The sequence below is a fragment of the Homarus americanus genome, unplaced genomic scaffold (genome assembly GCF_018991925.1).
Source record: "Homarus americanus isolate GMGI-L3 unplaced genomic scaffold, GMGI_Hamer_2.0 scaffold45698, whole genome shotgun sequence".
In the NCBI taxonomy this organism is placed as follows: Eukaryota; Metazoa; Arthropoda; class Malacostraca; order Decapoda; family Nephropidae; genus Homarus; species Homarus americanus.
The window spans coordinates 4,456,642-4,478,592 of NW_024735554.1; the positions used below are offsets into that span (position 1 = coordinate 4,456,642).

A 21,951-nucleotide genomic window follows, 5' to 3' on the forward strand; every position below is an offset into this window, starting at 1 on the left:
CATAATATATAAAAGTGAATGAGCTATTACGTCCAAATAACCAATCTGTTAATAGTAATGACAGAAAAACACATGATACAATTTAGTATTAATTCTAAAGGTCATCGATACCGTTAAAATATATATATATTTTCCCTATACAAGAAATTCTAACATATCTGATATGTTTTTGTTTATTTATATATAATTACATACACATATATTATTATATTTGTATCTATGTAGAGTATTGTCATTAGGTTGAGGTAAGACAGGAGCTTAAGTTGTGAGAGTTAGTGTAGTAGACGGCCGCCCCCACGAGGTCTCTCCTTATGGTGGCCAGCTTGGTGTCTCTTCTCTCCCTGGTTGCACGTCAGCTCACACCTCTCTCCATCATGGTTCGTGAACGTACCTTTATTGCCGTGAAGCCTGATGGCGTCCAGCGAGGACTCGTTGGCGAGATCATCAAGAGGTTCGAGGCTAAAGGCTTCAAGCTGGCCGGCATGAAGTATATGCAGGTAAGCTTTTCGGTGCAGCAATGGCGCTAGACCGGCCGGCGAATATCACTTACCTTGTTAACTTTCTTATTTTGTTGTATCCACATGTTTTACAATGTTTCTTCACTATCTTTATATGTATGCCACTGGTTGCTTTAATTGTATATGAAATGCATAATTTAAAGTTATTTGTCAGGGCCTCGTGTGTTAGGGGAAGGAACACGAGGATAAACCTTCAATGAGGAGCTGTGTAGACATGGCCTTCAGTGTGTTGCCGGGGGGGGATGTGAGGCCCTACATGTGCTTGTTAAGCTTGTTGAACGTATAATGTTCGACACACAGAACAATAAGCATAAATTAAGTTGGGGAAAACTAGTCATTAAATTGATTAGTTTTTGTGTTACTTCTATTTTATGAAAGTTGTCACGAAACATTAAACTCTTACATCCTAGAGTATTTCTTAAAACATTTTGTCTGCAGGGCTGTGAAACGAAGAATTTTGGGTTAAAATTGTATACAAAGCTTTTTTTTTAATGCCATTCATCATATAACATGGTAATAATTTATCTTCTGGTACTGTACTTAACAGAATTAAAGTTTATCTACTCGGGTAATAGTGAACAGCAGCACGTGTTATAATGGCCAACTGTAGAATATAAAGGAAAAGAGTCGTGACCGATCGCCCAAGCGGCTAACAAGCCGATCAGTGGCGAAGAGGATAAAAGTAAAAAAAGTAAAAGTAAAATAAAGTTTGGAGACATTGTAACTTTCACTTTTGTTTTTGTATAATATTCCTTACAAGGAAATTCAGGTTGGACATGTCAAAAACAAGTTTAGGATTAAGCTGTTGATGAGCTTGCCAGTGAAAGGAGCCTAACTCTTAAGCAGTCTTCCCAGTGAACTTTTCATACAAACAGTTAACAAAATAATGCTAAGCAACCTGTCTCGCTTAACCAAAAATAATGTATTCCTAGCCTGGGATAGGAAGGTTAAGTTAGGTTAGGTTAGGTAAGGTAAAGTTTAGTTGTTCTGTTTCATGATAATTGATCACTAGCAAGTGTTCCTGGGGGTGAGGACTGAGGGGACACACTATGGGCAAGAAATGCAGTCTGGCAAAATCGCTAAACTAAATTGAGAATTGCAATGAAACCTTCCTGTTTGTTGCAATTTATTAAGAAACCCTTAAAAATCGTCTACAGAAGTGTGTTCAAACGTGGTAGTGTTTTGTTTTTTCCAGTGTATATACACCTAATGGAAGCATTTGTCATTTAGTGGTCGATTAAACAGCCGATAACAACAGCTAACCAGGGTAGCCGTTAATGGTCGGAAAAACAAAAGTACACTGGACCTTCACTTTATAAGAGCAACCCTATTTCTACCCACAACTCATTTTATGCCGAAAAGGTTCCCTATTATACGTTATGTAGAAGATACGATGCACTAGTTTTATATTATATTTCCAAGCCACATTAGTCATGTTCTGTTATCTCATACTGTGCTGTGTGAGATAACAGGACATGACTGGAGTGGTGAGTCACTTACCACACAAACACCCATGCTCTTCATGTCCTCGTTAATAGTTTTATATTTTCTTTATTTCTAACCCACATTCAAGTTTGAAATGAATTTTCCTCAACTTTTATAGCATTACTGTTGACTTTTAGTACCCGGTAGTTGTGGAACATACCCTAATTTTCCCCTTAAAATTAAGTATTCGCTATGTGCAGATTCCCATGATGCGGTGTTGTCGCAGAACGTAACCATAGCATAAAGCGAGAGTCAGGTGTAAAAAAGTTACATTTTCCTCTTTTATTGCCATTTGAAAGTAACAAATACATAAGACTTCACAATTGTTTTCCTAAAGAGTCCCATAACATGCACTGTTAACCTTCTCACTGTAACATTAGAGAGGAGTCGGGACAGATTAAAACATAAACAAATATTAGTGCATTGATTTTAAAGTAAACTCCAGAAAGTGTTCTTGGGCATTGCTTATTTTGTTCTATTAAAGGCCAGATCATAATGAGTTATAATAGATTTTTGAAATGTGGTGGTTTTAAGGAATTTGAAGAGCACAAGTACTATTGGCTTTACACTGCTGATGTTGGTTTGTTACCTGGTTGGAACTGGCTGCCAAGGATCAGTGTGTGTACAGTATCTCGCTATTATATCCTGTGACCCTAACCAACATGACGGGTTTCCTCTGGGTACTCCGGTATCCTCCTGTGTTAATACTGGACAAAGTAACATTGAAGTGATCAACCTCCTAGACTGCTGGCAAATTGATAAGAAAAAGTAATGCTGGAGTGGAGATAAAAACAAACAATCACAGAAGTTCAGATTTTTTATATATTTGTTTTACTATTATACTGTACATGTATTACAAAATATTTTACTCGTTCACTTTTTTCCTTTTGTTGAGGCAAGAAAGCTTTATCTTCAGTGGAGGAAAGTCTGAGAAAAGTCCTGAAGTTAATGTAGGTACACAACCATCTGTTCAGGTAAATGGTAGATCACTTCGTGTTGAGAGACAACCAGTATGGTAATGCAAAATGAATTACCTGGCACCAGGAAACTGGTTCATTCTTGGTCCCAAGGGTTCCAGATTTTAGGGTCTACCTGTATTGCCTATCAGTAGATACAAACAAAATTGGACATATATACTGTATTGATATTTTATCCTCTGATCTAAAGAAATTGGGTTTTGTACAATTTTACTGGGAATGGGGTCTTGTTAAGAAGTACTGTATACACAAGATTCACCTTCACTAGTTCCTATTTGTCAAGGTGTTGTACTGTAAATGTATCAAGAAACTCAGGGTGTACCTAATAGTTTGTAAAAAACTTCTTTTTGGGTTGAGAATTATCGTGAAACTGCACTGCATACTTTGAAGGAATTAATACCATGGTGGACAAAGTCAGGTCATACCATGACTTCTTGGTAGCAACATGCCCACTTCCATCAAACTTGGCATTATTCACAAGGGAAATTTTATTAGTGGATATGTATAGATAAACTTGTAGATCCCTCAATGGGTCCATAGTTGCACAAACAGATTTTCTGAGAAGTACGAATTACTGTACAAGAAGATAATATTTAGGCTTTTAGGGGCTCCGACAAAAAACAAAAGGAGTTTCTATAATTATTGCACATGAATAAATGGTTAACCTTTTCTGTTCTGTATGTGCTCAAATTCTTCCTGTTGCCAGTCAGATGCATAAATTCAGGACTGAAAAAACGTGTGGCATTCATCGGCTAGATTTCTGATGATTCAGTAATCTGGTTTTTAAAAAGTTTAATGCCTAGATTGAAAACTTCTCATTGCAACCCACGTCTACGTCTCAAACTAGGTGTGGTACATGAAGAAGTTACAACAAAAATAGGTGTTCAGCATTAAGCCTGTCTTTAAACAAAATATATGATTGTCTTTGTAATTTCTTGCATACAGTACTAAATCGTGAGTTCATATTAGTGTTAGTATACTGTATATGTATTTTGTATATTTACTATGAAACTAGTTTCACATAGTGTCACTAGCTACCAAGATATATTGTTAAAACTTTTGGACAATAGAAAGTCAACATTATTTTGATTTTTTCAGTATCAAACTTGGCAATCCTAGTTGAAGATGCCAGCTGTATGACTGCGTGTTAATAAAGGTCATTTTAAGTAGAGCTATAGTGCACTGCGTTTCTCTTGATATACTGTACTTGTTAATTTTAGCCCATGTTTGGCCACTACTGTATTATGGTTGAACAGTGTGGAGTTCAGTAATGTCATGTTGAGTTGTTCAGCTATTTGCTTCTGGAAATGGGCACAATACATTGGACACTTGGTATGGAGAAAGAAATTAATACCTAGGATAAACATGACTGAAGAATGTTGATGTACAATTGAAAAAGTTTATCGACAGGCAACAGAAGACCACCTGAAGAAACACTATGCCGATCTTGCCGACAAGCCTTTCTACCCAGGCTTGTGCAAGTACATGTCATCTGGCCCTCTGGTAGCTATGTGCTGGGAAGGTACTGGTGTTGTCACGACTGCCCGCAACATGATGGGAGAGACCCGCCCAGCCGATTCCAAGCCTGGTACCATCCGGGGAGACTTCTGCATTGAAGTTGGCAGGTAGGGTAACCTTTGATGCTGGATGTTGATTGAGTTTCTTTTGAGGGCATCTCATTGTACCCTTTTCTGGGGTTTATGTATGCAACCTATGCTGATTGGCAATTTAGTAAAGTAGTTTGGTGGATATGAATAAACCATACATATGAAAGTCCTTCAGTTGTATAAAAGTTTTCGTTTCCTCAGGAACATCATCCATGGCTCGGACTCAGTTGAATCTGCAAACAAGGAGATTGCTCTGTGGTTCAGTCCTGGGGAACTTGTTAGCTGGACACAGGCCAACGAGACCTGGATCTACGAGTAAGACGTGAGAACTAGACAAAGGGGAGGAAGGGACATTTCTAATTCCATGAGGTGATGTAAAATGGCACTATGTGGCTTAGCTCGCCTGCGACTTATACCCTTAGCCAGTGCCATTCACCCATTGGGACTAGTGCTGGGACCCTTCTTACTCGTGCTTATTTAATAATAAAATTCTTGATTTACTTGGCAGTTTTATTTTGCAAATACCACTCCTTTCGTAATCATCAGGGTGTTGTATTATGAAATGTATCTGACTGAGAAGGCAAGGTTTTTGTACTTGTTCAAATATACTAATGTTAACATGAATACGTACTGAAAATATAAATTTTTATAATTAAAATGAGGTAATGAAACCTCTGAAATTGCCGACATTTAAAAATTGGAGTGTCGGAACTACAGTTGTCCAGAGGATGGAAATGAATTTATGGAAATCCATCAAAATGTCTGCTTTAGCAGGATATCAGCATCAGGCAGTAAAGTACAGTACACTACAGCACTGTACATGTACAGTGTTAACATAAAAAAGATTAATTAATCAAGGTTTATTTAAAAGATTGAGTACTCACAATTTGTATTCAGACCAAGTATATTGAAGAATTTTGAGGTTCCTGTGCTTTCTGTGCAAGTGTATATTAAAACTGATTTTTTTGTACACTGGTGGTTGTGTATGAATAAATGTGCAGTGAAGTGATACAAATTTTGAATATCAAATTGGTTTGCAGGAAAGCCTTTTATCTAAGTTTAAACAGTTTCCAGTTTTGTGCACAATTCATTTACTGAATATTTGTTGATAGTGCATAACATTGGATATAAAAATTGTACAGGTATCCCCAACGTTGAGTGAAATTATCGCTAAACGATAGATAACGGCAAGGCACGAATGGCAAACTGGTCAAGTGGCAGGATGATAAACACGAAGTACAGTACCGTATTCCCTGATAATAATAGTTTGTTATAAAGGTTTCAAAGTTAATCTATTGACTTCTAACACCAAACACACATACTGTATTAACAGTGTGATTCAGAGTTAAATGATTTGGTCAGCCTAATTCAAACAAATTTCAAATTGCATACATCAAAAAAAAATAGCATCATATACAATAATTGATCCACACACACACACACCATCCTCTGGGCAACACAAAACAGTTCAGCCAGGCAGTCCCAGTTCACTCCGATGTGTGGTTGCTGCAATGGTGTGCCATGACCTCACATTGGGAGAGGAAGTGAGGAGCACAGCTGGGCTCATCAGTTATAGCCCACTGCCTCCACAACTACATTCACTTCACACACATAATCTTCATTTTTGTTTTTTATAGTTTAAATTATATTCTTTATTTCCAAGCCACATTAGAGTATTATAATCTTGACAACTTCATGGTTTTATTATATGTAACAGGCCAGCTCCTCCCCAGTTTTTTCCCCTTCCCTATAGAAGTCGAGCGATCATTAAACTTTGTTTACCTAACATCAATCGAGAAAGTGTCAAAAAATCACATGCTAAATTGAACCAAAGTTAAAGGATACCTGTACAGTATACATGCCCTTCAATACTTTGATTTAAGATCAGGCTTACCACTGTGGCCTAGATTTCATGAGAAACTTTGGTGTAAGAATGGATAATTGAGAAAACTTAGATTTAAACCTGTTTCAGAATTTATTTTGTATTGAAGGAAAATACCAACAAAAGAAAATAACCTTGCCTTCTGAGATGAACCCTGTATGCTTTTGGTGTGAAATGTTTTATTTTGCATGTCACATCCAATGAGTTAGTGTTTGACCCTTGTACCTGGCAGTGGCATGAGAGAATGTTGCCTTTGCTATCTTGCTGTCAGGAAGTGTGAAATCTACTCTTAGCTTGCACTGATATGGCTTCAGGTCCTCACAATGCAGCTTTCATTGTCCCCATAATCTAGTGTGACCTGTTGCTGGAACTATTTTTTATGGGGGCACAATTTTTAACCCATGAATGACACATGGAATTTAGATTCGGAAGCTGAATTAAGTTAGTGCTGCTGAGCTCTGTTAACTGCAGATAAGAACCTATCATTTTAAGTGATCCAAACAGGTTAGTTGTAGACCATCATATATTTGAGTTCTGTATATAGTGTCAACAAGTACTTGAAATTGCAATCACCAGAGTAATGGAACAGTATTTTATTTAAATAATTTTTGGCTGTATGCTTTTGGTTCACCTCATTGGAATGAGATATTAAGCAAGGGTGAGCACAAGGTGCTTTTGCAAATAAAAATAATGTATGTAGCTGTTACACTGATTGAAGTTTCAGGGTCTTTGGTTGAATTTGCTGTGCAGCCTTACTCAAGAAGACCGCATGTTCTCTGGTTCTACTAAACGAGGTAAAACCTGTGGCTAAAGATTCTTGAAGATAATACTGTTAATATGTTCAATATGAGGCCATTAAGCAGGAAGGCATGACCTCTTCATCCTGGTACAGAGGGTATGTAGCTTTTGCTTTTGAGTTCTTTAATATGAAGCTTGCTTTTGTTTTCAGTTGTGGAGTACTGTCCATTCCACAATGAAGATATTTATACTGTACAAGGAAATGGCATATCCAGTGGTGATGTTGATATAGTACAAGGCTTAATTTTAGACAAAGGAAGCATAATAATTTGCAATGACTAATTGGTTCATAAAACCACGGCAAAACCATTTCCACACATAGCAAACTAGTATGTCCCTTCACTTATTTCTAGTGCACAAGGTCCATGAAAATAGGTCGCTGGTCCCTCTAGCTGCAATGAAAATGTGTGCTTGACATTGCAAATTTTACTCCGTTCTTTAAAAAAATTCCATTTTATATTCAATGTTTGGTCCAATGGATGTAATCATGGTAGTATGGCAATTCAACCATAACAAAATTACTTCTTTGGTATCTGTATTTTACTGCCATTATCCACACTTGTGTATGTTTGCTGCAGTTACATGATGGCAGCTCTCCCCATTGAGCTGTCTTTTGTAGCCTCTTTATCAGGTTCTTGACTATATAATTTCTTAGTGTCTCTCCATGTCATTCACACATTCTTAACCTACCTCTAGCTGCTCTTCTCACCACATCTAAACTCCTCTCTTGACTCGATTGGTCTCCTCTTCTTTCCACATACCCAAACTTTCTCCATGCAAGGTTTTGTCATTACAGTATTCTCAATACCCTGTTACCCTCTTATCACTGAACAGGGCTTCTTATCTTTGTCACATTGCATATCCACCTCGCCTTTCTCATTTCAGCTCATTCAAACCTGTGTACAGTATGTTGGCCTCTTTACCTGCCAAGTTTCACACTCACACCACCACTAGGTGCATACATCATTCCTTGTTCAGCAACTTCCTAAATACTGTATCATAATTCATAAAAGCCCTCTGTGAATAAATACTGTCATTTTTAATGGTGCTTGGAGATGAGTACAGTACTTAAGACTTTTTTCTCAAGTTGAGTATGAACACTATACTGTACTTGAATGCCTTCAAAAACACCTTTGAAGTTTTGCTAGAGTTTTTATGAGACCCTTTACTTTCATGCACAAGCAGTCTGCATCTAAATATACAGCATACGGTAGTAGTAGTTAAGGCAGTTAATATTAATGATGAACAGGCAAACTGATGTGCAAGACATGTAGGTGGATTGTGACCAAGGCCCTGCCAAATTCCAAAATTTTTTTTTGCTTTGTCAAATAGGTATTGAAGTTATGTGAGTATATCACCCTGAGGTATAAAGATAAAAATTTTGCAGAATCAGACAAATTAAGTTGAAGTGCCAGATAATTTATTTTTTACTAGTGAGGATGCAAATATTGTCTTGTTGAATGTGTATATTTAATTGGTTCATGTCTGCCTTGTTTTAAAAGATGTCATCTCTCCAAAAGTATCGGGCTGTGCAGAGAGTAGAGGAGCAAGATTGATATATAGTACAGTATTGATCATTTTACAACATTACTTGGGTCTGTATCAAAACTTAGGTCTGGTGTTTGTTTATGCTGCAGTCTTTGTGAACGACAGTAAAGGTGAATTTTGCAATGACATTTTACATTACATTACTCTGATGGTTCATGTGTTAAATGGGAATTAATTATTTTTACATTATAAATAAAACTGAATGAGGTGCTGTCATATTCGTCATATCATTCTTTCTTAAAACTGATATATTACAGTATTTTGTATACAAGAAACTGCTTTGACCTTGAGCTTAAGTTACCCAAGTCTTATTTTGGTTTTAGTGCTGAAATATTTGCCAGCTTTTCCTCAAAATATCATTGGGTTTTCATTTCCATGTTTAGCCGTCTCTTATTTATGGCTGTGGTGACGTTTAATGGCACAAGTTATGGGAGCGTTGGTTGCGTGATTTGTATTTCCTGGAAGCTGCTAAACTCCTTAGCCAGATCCTCAGTATCTTCTCTCTCCATTTTCTTGAGTGTCTGTGTTTATCATGAGCTCTCAAACTTTCTCAACCCATTGTGATATTATTTACTTGTTAAATATCATAAAACAAAAATATTGCTCCCACAGCTAACCCACACAAGAGTGGAAAATGGCCATAAAATGGTGGTGATTACACAAGATTATCCTTTGAAAGAAATATTAATATTTAAACTATCGCACTGATTGCCAAAAAAATTAAAGGTCATAGAATACTCGACTTACGACTGGGTTAGGAACAGACGACCAGGTCGTAAGTTGAAAATGCAAAAATAATACATAGAAAATCTAAAATAGGTGTCTCTTTTTCTTCTCAGCACCTCGAGAACTCTCACTTTTACGCTTGCCAGCCATTTTAAAGGGAATTACAAACGAAAATTTTGTCAGTACACAGCTCGATCACTAACGTCGGGACTCTAAAATACGTAATTTGAAAAATATTTAATACGACTGCGGCGGTCGTATGTCCGGGTGGTCATAAGTCGAGAAGTGCCTGTACAGGAAAATAGTATACAGTAAAGTATTGTGTACAACTGACTTCCTACATGTAAACAATGCCACAAGACCAGTTTGTGTACCTGTGAAAGGCAGTGTGCTAGGAATGAAGTTTGATTATCATAAATAATATGACTGGTGATGTACGCCTCCATAATTTTTTTTATTTTTTATTATACAGATGTAGCCAAGTTATTTAGACAAGTAGAGAATCTTAAGTCTGAGAAGCATTACAGGAATGGGTGATGAGACTTAATGCTGCAAATTTTTAGAAAATATGCCTTAGTTGTACTAATACTGATGTAAGGAAACTTACGTCCCAGCCCAATGAAGACATTTCCCCAAGTGAAACTAGATGTTGATAGATTTGGTTGTTTGACAACACACTGAAGTTCTTAAATGACTGAGAAGCTGTATCTTGCCAACAAATTAGTAAAATAAATGTGTACTGTACATCTTAATACATACTGTACATGTATGGTCTGTCTCTTAAGGCTTTGCAAAAGCAATACTGCCTCATTTGAAGTTCTGCTTGGTCTCGATATGTCGATGACTCGGTGGATTGAGACTACAGTACTACAAGGGGCACCTACTTCACAAGCTTGTACTGGAACATTTAGGCAAGAGAGAGAACCTTTATGAATGTCCAGCACTATATTTCAAGCATTTTATGACTGAGCTTGAACCAAACAAATTGGTTACCCTCCCTCCTCTCAATGAGTAATGATGACATTAGTTACAAGTTAGGTGTGATGCATGTAAGAAGCTGGATATTCTGGGAAATTTAAAGGAAATGTAAAATAATGATATAAGTACTCGGTAAACAAATTTATTTTGGAAACGATGTAACAGGATAAATCCTTGATTGGCAGAGTTAACAGTACTCTAATAACTTGCTTTTCACATCATAATTTCTAGTATTTCTTGTTTTAGCAAAAGTAAAAAATAACCTTGATATTGAATATGAAAATGATTGTGGACATGTGTTATGGTGAACAAAGAAAAACACCGTCTAGCACAGTGGGATGACAGCTCAGTTGGTTAATGAAGTCAAAGGTTAAAGTTGATGGGACAAAAAACACTGCAGGTAATCAATGATTAGTCTGCGCCACTAAAATCAAGGGTTAACCTGGGTTTTTTTACCCACACACTTGGTGTGCAAATGCACAAGTTGCTTGGTCCAGGCTTGGTCACAATGTGGGATTTTAGGATCGCTAATCCTTTTCACTTCGTGTTAAAGAATATAGAGTACAATCATTCTTTTGGAGTCCTGCCTGAGTACATTAATGGTGCACATAACATAATATACCCTGAAATACTCGAGTGTAAAAATTTTTCAGGTTAATGGCGTTTTTTGGTGACAAGACTACAGCCTGTGGACTTCAGACTTTGAATGACTTCCTACAAGATCGTAGTTACATCCGCGGCTACACCCCATCACAGGTGGACGCTGAGGTGTTTTCTTCTTTGGCTAAAGCCCCTGAAGACGACTTTTGCCATGTTCTTAGATGGTACAACCATATTAAATCATTAGGTGTTGAGCTCAGGCTAACAGGAGAAAATCTTACAACTATCACTGCTTTACCTGAAAATATAACCAATGAAGATGAAGTGACAAAAATTTCAAATGATTCACTTTTGGAAGATAAAGAGATTACTTCCAAATCAATGAATGATGAATCGAAAGATACGGATGATGATGATGATAATGATGACGACGACGACGACGAGGAGATTGATTTGTTTGGTTCTTCTGATGAAGGGGATGATCGAGAAGCAGCACGAGTTCGAGAAGAACGGCTGAGAGCTTATGCTGAGAAGAAATCAAAGAAACCTGGTCCTATTGCTAAGTCTTCAATAATGTTGGATGTGAAGCCATGGGATGATGAGACCAACATGAGTACACTGGAGGAACTTGTACGTTCAATTAGGATGGATGGTCTCCAGTGGGGTGCTAGCAAACTAGCTCCTCTAGCTTTTGGCATTAATAAATTATCCATTTTGTGTACTGTAGAAGACGAGAAAGTCTCTGTTGATGATCTTACAGTAAAAATATGCGACTTTGAAGATACTGTGCAATCTGTTGATATAGCTGCTTTTAACAAAATATAGGGTTTAATTTTTATTGTAAAATTTTCGAACTTTGTGTTACTAGAATTTCTTTTCACAAACTACTTGTACTATACAATGACCTGGGAACACCAAAATGCATTGTTAGCCATGGAATGTCTTGTTAAAAATAATTTATTCGTGATGTGGACTTACAAATTACAACTGAAATAACAATATTAGCAAATCTTAAAGGCGTGATTTGTTAAAGTAAAAAAAATTATTAATTCTTTTGACAGATTCTGGACATTCATTTTATCTGCAAACTTTCCTTACCATATTTTGACCATTTCTTCTCACTTGAGCATACAGGTTTCTGACATTCTACTAAATACAGAAATTAAGTCCAAAGTGCAGTAATTTATACTAGTGCACAATATCTTTCATAGCTACGATATTATTCCTCTCGTAAAATCTTCCGACTACTGTACTTCTCAACATGAAAGCCTTGTTTTATATTTCTAGTTTTCAAAATAAAAAGAAGAGGTGGAGTATCTCAGACTTGGTAAATTAAACAAGTTCTTCAGCCAAATGTCCATGACAGGTGTGTGCTGTGTATGTATGACAATGCAATTACTTTGTACAGTACTCCAAGAGGTAAATAAGACAACCAGTAATTAATTGTGGTATCCCTTACTTGTTTATATGAATATTACAAAATAGTGACAATTAATGCAAATATAATCTAGAGGTGAGGAGCATCAATTATCTGTAGACCCACTTCAATACATTATAGTTTGCTCTTTGGTGGAACATCATCGCCATTGTCTTCCTCTGAAGGTTTATAGGTCCAGGAATATGCAGGTAACTTATCGTGTTCTGTTCGGGGAATGAGGGAAAATGTATAGAGCAGTGCATGTGAAAATTCTGTAAGCTTATAATATCAAATTTTATATATTTAATATATTTTATAAAGCAAATTACTTGGCACGTGATTTGCAGGGTAATGGAAAAGAACAAACACTGAATGAGATATTACAAAATGCATGTATCAGAAAAGTCACCCATTATATACAATGATTCTGCAATCTGAACAAATGAAGGAAATTACATAGTTTTATGTATTGAATGATTCTTTTACTGGTATATTGCGACGAAAACATATTAAGCATTTTCTCTTACCTTGGTAGTTATAACCTACTTGGTACACTCAACCATACAGGATGTGTAAAATTTTTAAGACCAGGTGTTATTTACCATTCAGATGAAACCTGATTTAAATGCAACATGAAACTTCCTGGAATGTTGATTGAATAATCTCGCAAGGTCGTACTTGCCAGGAAGGTGTGAATATGGGTAAGGATATAATTAAATGGAATGAGGTATTTGAGCAGCTTCATAAAGCTGTCTAATACAGTATTACTAATTAAAAAATTTTCATAACTTTAAACAGTACAGTACTTGTCTTTTTTCATTTATCTGTTTTGTAACAATGCAATCATATACAGATTAAATCATTTGGTATTCAATAAATTACAATCCAAAGCTAATGACTTATACTTTACCCACACTTAATAGCTGAGCTTTTGCTTTCTACTGTGATTGGTGGGTGGATATTATGATGTCCAACTGTCATATGCTAAAGGTATCAAAATTCTTACGTATTATCCTCAAATAACACCTTGTCATCTCGCAGGATATTGGTCAATGTAACCAATATTTTGGGGGGAAATAAGGGTCACATTAAGTTTATTGTTCAACTTGGGTTCTACACATTTTCAACAAGCAGACTTCAGAGGCATGATTATTATATAGCATCCAATTACTTCTGGATGAATCCCACATAACTTAAAATCTGTTGCAAATGTCATAAGAATACCAAAACCAACTAAGATGAAAGGGAGGAGGTAAAAAAAAAAAAAAAAATCTCCAAGTGATGCACCTCCTACGGGAGAACACATCATCCTTACCTGGCATAGAGGGACAACATCTCCACTAGTATACAGTTCAGAGTTCCTTAACCCTGCCTGAGTAATCTAGAAAGTGAACCACAGCTTGAAGATCCTGAGATATCAAGAATGAGGAATTCATATTTCCTCCAGCAAAGACAACCTAGCAGGTCTCAGACACGGTTGAACAACAGTAAAGTACCAAATGATAAAACGGTATCAAACTAAGTACTGTACAGTCGGCCCTTAACATAAGCGGGTTTAGCATACACGGATTTGCAAATACGCGGATTGCTCCGCCGGAGGAATATTCTGTACATTCAAAACGCGTGCCATTCAACCCGCGCGCGGCACAGGACACCTCGCACGCACGCATAGCGGATTTTTAACATCCATGGGTGTATCTGTTACATAACCCCCGCGTATGTTAAGGGCCAACTGTACAGGGAAAATCCATATCCAAAACACTACCCAACATACAACTTATAAAATCGGGGGATAAACACATTAACCTTAACCTTACACATCCTCTGACCCAAAAAAGAATGTAAATAGCTGGGGACAGCTGAAGGAGAGGAAACCAAATCTAATTACTGTAGGTCAGAAAGGTGTGATAAAAGCAGTTATCAATTTAATGTGTAACTTTGATACGAAATGACGTGTGGAAGCAAAACCCATCACAGGAATGGTGGGTAATGTTGGATATTGCAAGCAAATTTACCTCCGGATAGATTTCATGGAATAGTCCCATGAAAGCAAGTCGTCTAATGGAATGAGTTGAGATCTTTCGAAGCTGTACTATTTGAAGAATAATGTGTTGGAACCAACTTTTTATCCTTGAGAGAGAGGCCATATACAGTATTTTAAGTATAATAAACAAAATTTGGGTAGCCTACTTTACCTCTCTAACAAACGTGCAAATATTGCATGTTCACGCACAAAATACCCTTTAACTTCCAAGTGCTGTACAAAATAATCAAGCAGAAAACAACAATACTATCTATGTATTAACTCACCTGGAATTTGCCACATGAGATAGGAGTAGAGACTGCCACCTCCATCAACCTTCAATGTTTCACCCGTGATAAATGAGGCTCCGGGGGACAGCAAGAAACATACTGCACTTGACACCTACGTATAGAAAAAGAGTGATAAGGAAGTTACACAATAAAAACTTAACGAATATCCATAACTAGTTCTACATCATAGAGTAATACCTACTGAACTTCCTCAAACTTGATAGTCATTGTAAATTTATTATGCTGTAGCTACTGTATAAACAACTTAAGCTTTTGGGATTCGGGAACAGTTATCCATCAAATATTTTAAACATTTCTTCAGACTCTGTCAATACAACTGCATTTATTAAAAGGTGTGGAGATGGACAGTGACTGAAATGTTTGGGACAGTTTCTGCAGATGGACACTGTCATAAGAGGTTTGTGGAAATGCATGAGTACATGGACAAAAGAGTAGAATACTGTATCTTGATAACATATACAGTACAGTACTGTAGCATTCTATGGCTACAATTTGCTTTAAACTACAAACCTCCTGTGTTGTTCCAAGTCTTTTTGTTGGAATTCCTTCACGTGCTTTGCTGAAGATGTTTTTATCTTCATAATTTGCAGCTGCTGTAGGAGAGTATATGGAGCCTCCTGGTGCCACTGCATTTACACGCACCCCACTGGAGGCCCATTCCACTGCAAGACTCTGAGTCAAGTTGAATAAGAGAATTTGGAGTGATTTATGGTTAATAAATCACATGAATTCACTATGTTACATAATACAATACTTTACCATATTATTAGATGCATTTTGGGATGACTTCAAACAAATACTGTACACACAACAAAATACAGTACTTTACCTTGGTCAAGTTATCAACACCTGCACGAGCTGCTCCTGTATGAGCCATCATTGGAATGCCACGGAACATGTCAGCAATGATGTTGACAATTACACCACCATTGTCTTTCATCCATTGTTCATGAACTAGCAGAAGACAGACAAAGATTATATATATATATATATATATATATTTAAAAATAACTGTAGGGGCACATGATCCATGTACTGTATATGTATTCTTGTTTCCTGTGTGGTTATTAATGTTATAACTGAATGGTTCCATTTGAGGTAATACACGAGCCATTTTGGGGGTTAAGTGCAGGAGACTACCTCCTCACCCCTCCCTTCAGAAACCATCTTCCTTAAGGGGTAAGTCTACTGTTATACTCATAGATCTCTCAACACAGCTGGCATATTAACCTCTGCCTGGAGGAGGGTGTCAAGCTAAAGAACAATCATACATCTTACATTCCTTGGAAATACTGATAAGGAAACTCACCTTCCCTACACATTAAGAAGGTGCCAGTGAGGTTGGTGTCAATCACAGCATTCCAACCCTTGAGGCTCATGTTGGCTACAGGAGATGGAAACTGACCACCACCATTGTTTACAAGATAGTCTATCCTTCCCATTTCACTTAGTGTTGAGGTGATCAGGTTCCTGTAGATTACATGAGCTTCAGCACATCATATTAGGTTTTTGTAGATAATCAGGCACTAAAGAATTTGATCAAAGTTAAGTTATATTAATCTCAGTTCTGATTTTGTCCAACAGCTGCCATCAAGTAATCATGTGCCTCTGATATTACAGGGTGCTTATTCATGACATTGAACTGCCAAATTATGGTAGTAGGGTAAATACAACTACAGTACCTGAAAACAACACAGTTTTAGCTGTTAATGGTTATAAGATACTGAATTAATCATGAAGGTTTTATTATAATTTCCTCACTTACTTGACTTGGTCTTCTTTTCTGATGTTGCAAACTTTAGCAACAAGTCTACCGTTATTTGGACACAGCTCCTGAACTGCCTCCTTTAACTTCTCCTCTCTTCGAGATGCAATTACAACTTTACAACCTGAAAATATTGACATTTCAGTAAATGATATGCAATGATTTAAATTGTAGGTTTGTATATACAGTACAGTATTGTATTAAGCACAACTAGAACATACAATACCACTCTCATATAATGTTCATGTGATGCCGTCTCCACGAGTTGAAGAAAAGAGCGCCATCAATGTGTTGGCAACAGAAACATAAACCTGGCAGGGGATTGTCGGTGAACTTTTGAATTTGAATGGAATATATTCAGATTCAAAAGTTCACTGTATATTATAAGCATGATAAATTCTGCCATGATATTGGTGTTTATGTACAATGAAACTGTACAGTACTACTAAAAATCTGACAACTTGTGGAACTTTTAATACACTGTACTGTACTTGGAAATACAGTGGTCCCTAGGTTAACAAGCACAATCCGTTCCAGAAGGTTGCTCGTTAACCAAAAAATTCGTTAACCGAAACCATTGTTTCAATGGGTTTTTGGGTAATTGGTTCCAGCTCACCGAAAATTACATACAGTGGTCCCTCGGTTAACGAGCACAATCCGTTCTAGAAGGTTGCTCATTAACCGAAAAATTCGTTAACCAAAACCATTGTTTCAATGGGTTTTTGGGTAATTGGTTCCAGCTCACCGAAAATTGCCTAAATTCAACAAAAAAGGTAGAAAAGTACACTTACTTTGAGGTGTGTATGTAGAAGGCTCCTGGATGATGATGATGGGAATTAGAATGGGGGTGGAGGAAAAGGGAGAAGAGAAGGCATTGGGGTGGAAGAGAAGTCACCCCATGGTGCCATTTCACCCATAAAATTTTAGTTCTCTTGGTGTAATTCAAGATTATTTTCTTTAAATCAACACTGCATTGCATTATATATTGTCAAAATGTAAAATAAATTTCAAAATGACCAATAATTTGACTGGAAACACAGAAAATAAGTGTTTATGTTGAAGAGTCTCAAACAAGATGTTCCTTCCTCTGAACTGGTAAACAAACTGATGCCAAGCTTGGTGTGATGAGTGGCTGCTTGGCGTGCAAAAACTAGCTTCCTGTACTTTAATTATGTTCAATAATTGTTAAAATTACTAAAAAATTTAATATAAAACTTTTAAAATTATTGAATAGTACAACCTTCTTGATACCTGTATTTACTAAAATGGTAAGGAATTTAAGCCCTAAAACCGATTATTTTATTGGCGGACTAATACTACAGCAGGTGGGCAGCCAAATGCAGGCGAAAACATGTTGGGAAAAATTCGTAAGGAATTCGTTAACCGAGGGTTTGCTCGTTAACCGAAGTGAAGAATCTTATGGAAGGTAATTCGTTAACCGAAATTTCGTTAACTGAGGCACTCGTTAACCTAGGGATCACTGTATGGTACCTGTAATATATGCTCTGTAAAGTTAACACTATGGTATTTATTTAATTAATAGTTTCCCTGAATAAAATAAAGTGTTGTATGAGTTTAATGAAGATATTGAAGGCTTAATTAATTTGACCATTATATTAATATAGCTTGGTAACTTGACTGCTTTAAATCATTGTCAATATATACAGAAGTACTTATACACTTGACTACAATGTAAATACTGTACAGAACCATATAGTACAAGTATACACAAAATAAAGCTCTTAATGTTTAGTTAACCCCAAAAATGCTTTATTTTATTCAGTGAAACAGTATTTATTACAGAAATGGTATACTATATATAATTTTAACATTGGCTGTGCGTAAAGCCGGGGACGGTGAGGAAGGGAGATGGCAGCTAGTGTACTCCCTACCTACCTTACTGCTTTTAGCCTTACACATTCATGCTGTTCAATGGACTGTAAAACACCCCAATAGTTTGATTAACAGTCTCGCTGAATAAATAACAATGCAGTACTTATGGGAGGTATACAGGTCAGATTGAAGTTTTATTTTATGATGCAGTTTGAGAATAATGGCCTTGGGAATTTGGTCTCATTCCAACACACTGCAAAGATTACATATTGAGATTCCAGCATATGTGAAGTTGACAGGTTTAAATGCATTAACTTAGAACTAATGTGCAGTTACAGTATAAAATCATAAATTACATCAACTTTAACTTTTATCCTCTTCGCCACTGATCGACTTGTTAGCCGCTTGGGCAATCGGTCACGTCTCTGATTACTTTTCCTTTTCATTTATCTTCTTCACCAAAAGATTGGCTCGCTAGCCGCCCGGGTGATCGGTCACGTCTCTGTCACGCACTGTTGGCAAATACTGGGCATGCATCCTAATGTTGTTACACATCATAGGTCCACATTAACAATCCCTATTTGTAAATAACTGACAAAACAAGTTACCAAGAGTGAGTAGTTCCTCTGTGATGGCCTTCCCTATGCCTGTAGCCCCTCCTGTCACCATAGCCACTTTGCCCTTGAATACTCCTGGACGAAACATCGACATATTGTACCTGTAACACAAGGCAAGTCATTTGTAGTGTTTTGACTGTCTGTACTACAATTACAGTTTCCTGATGACAGAGTATTGGTACAAGAATACTATACATATATCAACACAATGAGTATCTTAAACACGAGGACTACTTTACTGTACATAATTTTTTTCTTCACTATTGGAGGAAAAACATCTTGGTAAATATTTGTGAGGTTAGGTTACTCTTTCTATGTTATTGTCAAGTAAAGATACAGTATACCGTAATGTAGAGGATATTTATAATGTGATATTGTCTAAATTGGAATGATGTATACTGGAGACATTGGCTCAAAGACAAAAAAGAATCATATTAATTATATATTTGGATCAAAATGACAACTATAATTAATAAATTACAATATGAAGGTTGTGGTAATGCGCCAAGTCAACTGTAGTCTGTGGTATATCTATAATGGTAACACTTGCTTACCAGAATTAAGTGTAAATAATATAGTACAATAAAATAATAGAGAATGACAGGATAAAAATGTCTATAGTAAGGCCCAATGCTTAAAACTGGTAGCCCAAATGGCCCTATGCCTAGGTCATTTGGGCATTTTCTTTGGTAAAACTATACAAGAGTGTTATTATGAGCCACTTTAGGAAAATATATCGATATTTTTTTTGCTAAACTTGGAGTTGCAATTCCTCCAAACTTTTGACAACATTCAATAAGTATGAAAAGATTTCTGCTATAGATTTTTTTCCTTTAGTGGCACATAATAACTTGCGCTTTTGTGAACTATTACCGAATTTACTTAACATACGGCAAGTACCGTGAGCTGTGGTGGGGATGAACCACCGAGTGATATACTGTACTGTATTCAAGACTTGGCACTACAGTAGTTCTATTCCCTTTAAAATCATAATTATCTTGTCATTTAGCACCGGGCCTTATTATGATGGTTTTGTTAGTGGTTTATTTTTGTTATACTGACACGTACAATATTACTTCAGTTAGGTTCTGTCATTTTTGCACAGGCCGACAACTCAACTGTTTAGAATATCAGGTAAACTGGCAGTATACTACCTGTAAAATTTAAGTAAATACCTCCGTTGCTTGTTGTTAATACAGTACGTATTTCTGTGTTTCAAACACTAATGTCTTCAAGCAAGTTCTCTGACCAGTTCTTACAGCAGAAGTTTGGAAAGTTCTGTTCCTTCCTGATCTTATCTTGGACCATCTACCAAGTCTCAGAGGTCCGTCATGTAAATTTATATTAAAAGTTTATGACGCCTCAACCAATTTTGGCTGTTAATACCTTAAATTTGTAATGTGTGGTTTGATCCTTCATTTTCTTTGATTATCCATTTATTTATTCGTTTAACTATGGAATTATTAGGGTTGTTATTACAAAAATATGTATTGAATACTATACCTTGACTTGAACTAAAGGATTCTAGTCTTTGTTTTAGACTTACACCATATTAAACATACCATTCGTTGAACTTTCTTAACTAGCTGGTCGTTAATCTTACTGCTGTTAAACTTGTTTAATTACTAAACTTAGTGTAACAACCGCGGAGGAAAGCATATTTGGGTAGTGTATACGCACCACTAACCTTGTTAGTACACCTCACTGAACGGTCTTCAGTGAACACGTCAATTCGCGTTGCTAAACACGTTAGTACTAGTCAACTAAACATGTTAGTACCCATCAGCCGTCACTAAATACATCAGTACACGTCAATACACACCACTAAACACGTTAGTGCACTTCACTAAACACGTCACTGAACGTGTTAGTAGACGTCACTGAACATGTTAGTAGACGTTACTGAACATGTTCGACCAGTACCTTCCTCCGTTATACCAGGAGCTTGGCTAAGATTCGACCCATTGACATTGATCAATAAAGCCACTTCCCCAGCTACTTACCCCTACCACTACGCCCTTTCCCATCACAACCACCCCTTAATGTATCTTTATTGCTCCTCTGAGTCTTTTAGTCCCCATGGAGGTATAATAGGATGACTAAACTTCAGCGGGAAGTGGACATTTCTATCTTCTAAACAGCTTAACTACACTTTGTATGAATACCAAATGTAATGAAAAATTCAATACGTAATTTACTAATACATTTATTGAATGAAAACAATGATATTTTATAGTTTTGAAGACAATTAAAATTAGATATAACATATAAGTTTCCCGCCATTTCACGGGTCAAGAGGGACGCCGGGAGACGAGCAAGGAAACGAGTACAGGCAACAAGCAACTTGGGAAGTGGACGTATTTCAATCTGGCGAGGATATCTACAATCCACTAAATGTCTTCTAGCAACTAATTAGTACATCTCAAGCTAAGAAACCCTTTTTACTTGTTATATCATGAAGTTTATTTAGGCTATCAAACCTGACTGTTGATTCAGGGGTCAAAATGCACGGACAATAGAGTCGGGATAATGTTAAGGCCATTATATTTATAGTGGTTTATTCTTGGATTGTTACATGTAGGAGGCAGGCGTCGAAATTATTATTAAATGCACAAAATGACAAAACTATTTATATAAGCAAAATACTAATTTCGAAAAAAGTGAAAATATTCTGTGAGTGAAATCACTGTTTACTGGGGCTGCTAATGGAGGTTGATAGGGGGGGGGGGGATACTGTACACCTCTGCTGCTTCAGTGTCCAGGGGGTCAGACATTGCTACAAACTGGGTTACGGTCACCACTGGGGCCGAATGGTTCCTGGTGATCTAGGGGGAAGGGGCAGCTGGTGACAATGGGGACGGAGTAG

General features: G+C 36.8%; 2 protein-coding genes across 4 annotated transcripts; one reads left to right on the forward strand and one right to left on the reverse strand.

Annotated features, from left to right (window-relative positions):
• Positions 1–273: 273 nt before the first annotated feature.
• LOC121871317 (elongation factor 1-beta-like) lies at positions 274–13,426 on the forward strand. The gene is made up of 5 exons (XM_042373537.1): positions 274–497; positions 4,391–4,605; positions 4,789–4,904; positions 10,766–10,823; positions 11,173–13,426. The coding sequence occupies exons 1-5, from the start codon at positions 312–314 to the stop codon at positions 11,942–11,944; spliced, it is 1,347 nt and encodes a 448-aa protein (XP_042229471.1). The 5' UTR covers positions 274–311; the 3' UTR covers positions 11,945–13,426.
• On the reverse strand, positions 12,559–20,959 carry LOC121871422 (peroxisomal trans-2-enoyl-CoA reductase-like). 3 transcript variants are annotated; one of them, XM_042373703.1, is made up of 8 exons: positions 20,773–20,959; positions 19,077–19,186; positions 16,636–16,759; positions 16,180–16,340; positions 15,700–15,824; positions 15,381–15,542; positions 14,847–14,961; positions 12,559–12,760 (listed from the first exon to the last, which is right to left on the reverse strand). In XM_042373703.1, the coding sequence occupies exons 2-8, from the start codon at positions 19,177–19,179 to the stop codon at positions 12,672–12,674; spliced, it is 879 nt and encodes a 292-aa protein (XP_042229637.1). In that variant the 5' UTR covers positions 19,180–19,186; positions 20,773–20,959; the 3' UTR covers positions 12,559–12,671. The 3 variants fall into 3 exon arrangements, with proteins under 3 accessions (XP_042229637.1, XP_042229635.1, XP_042229636.1); XM_042373701.1 differs by lacking the exon at positions 20,773–20,959 and adding an exon at positions 20,261–20,414; XM_042373702.1 differs by lacking the exon at positions 20,773–20,959 and adding an exon at positions 20,240–20,414.
• Between the last annotated feature and the right edge of the window lie 992 nt (positions 20,960–21,951).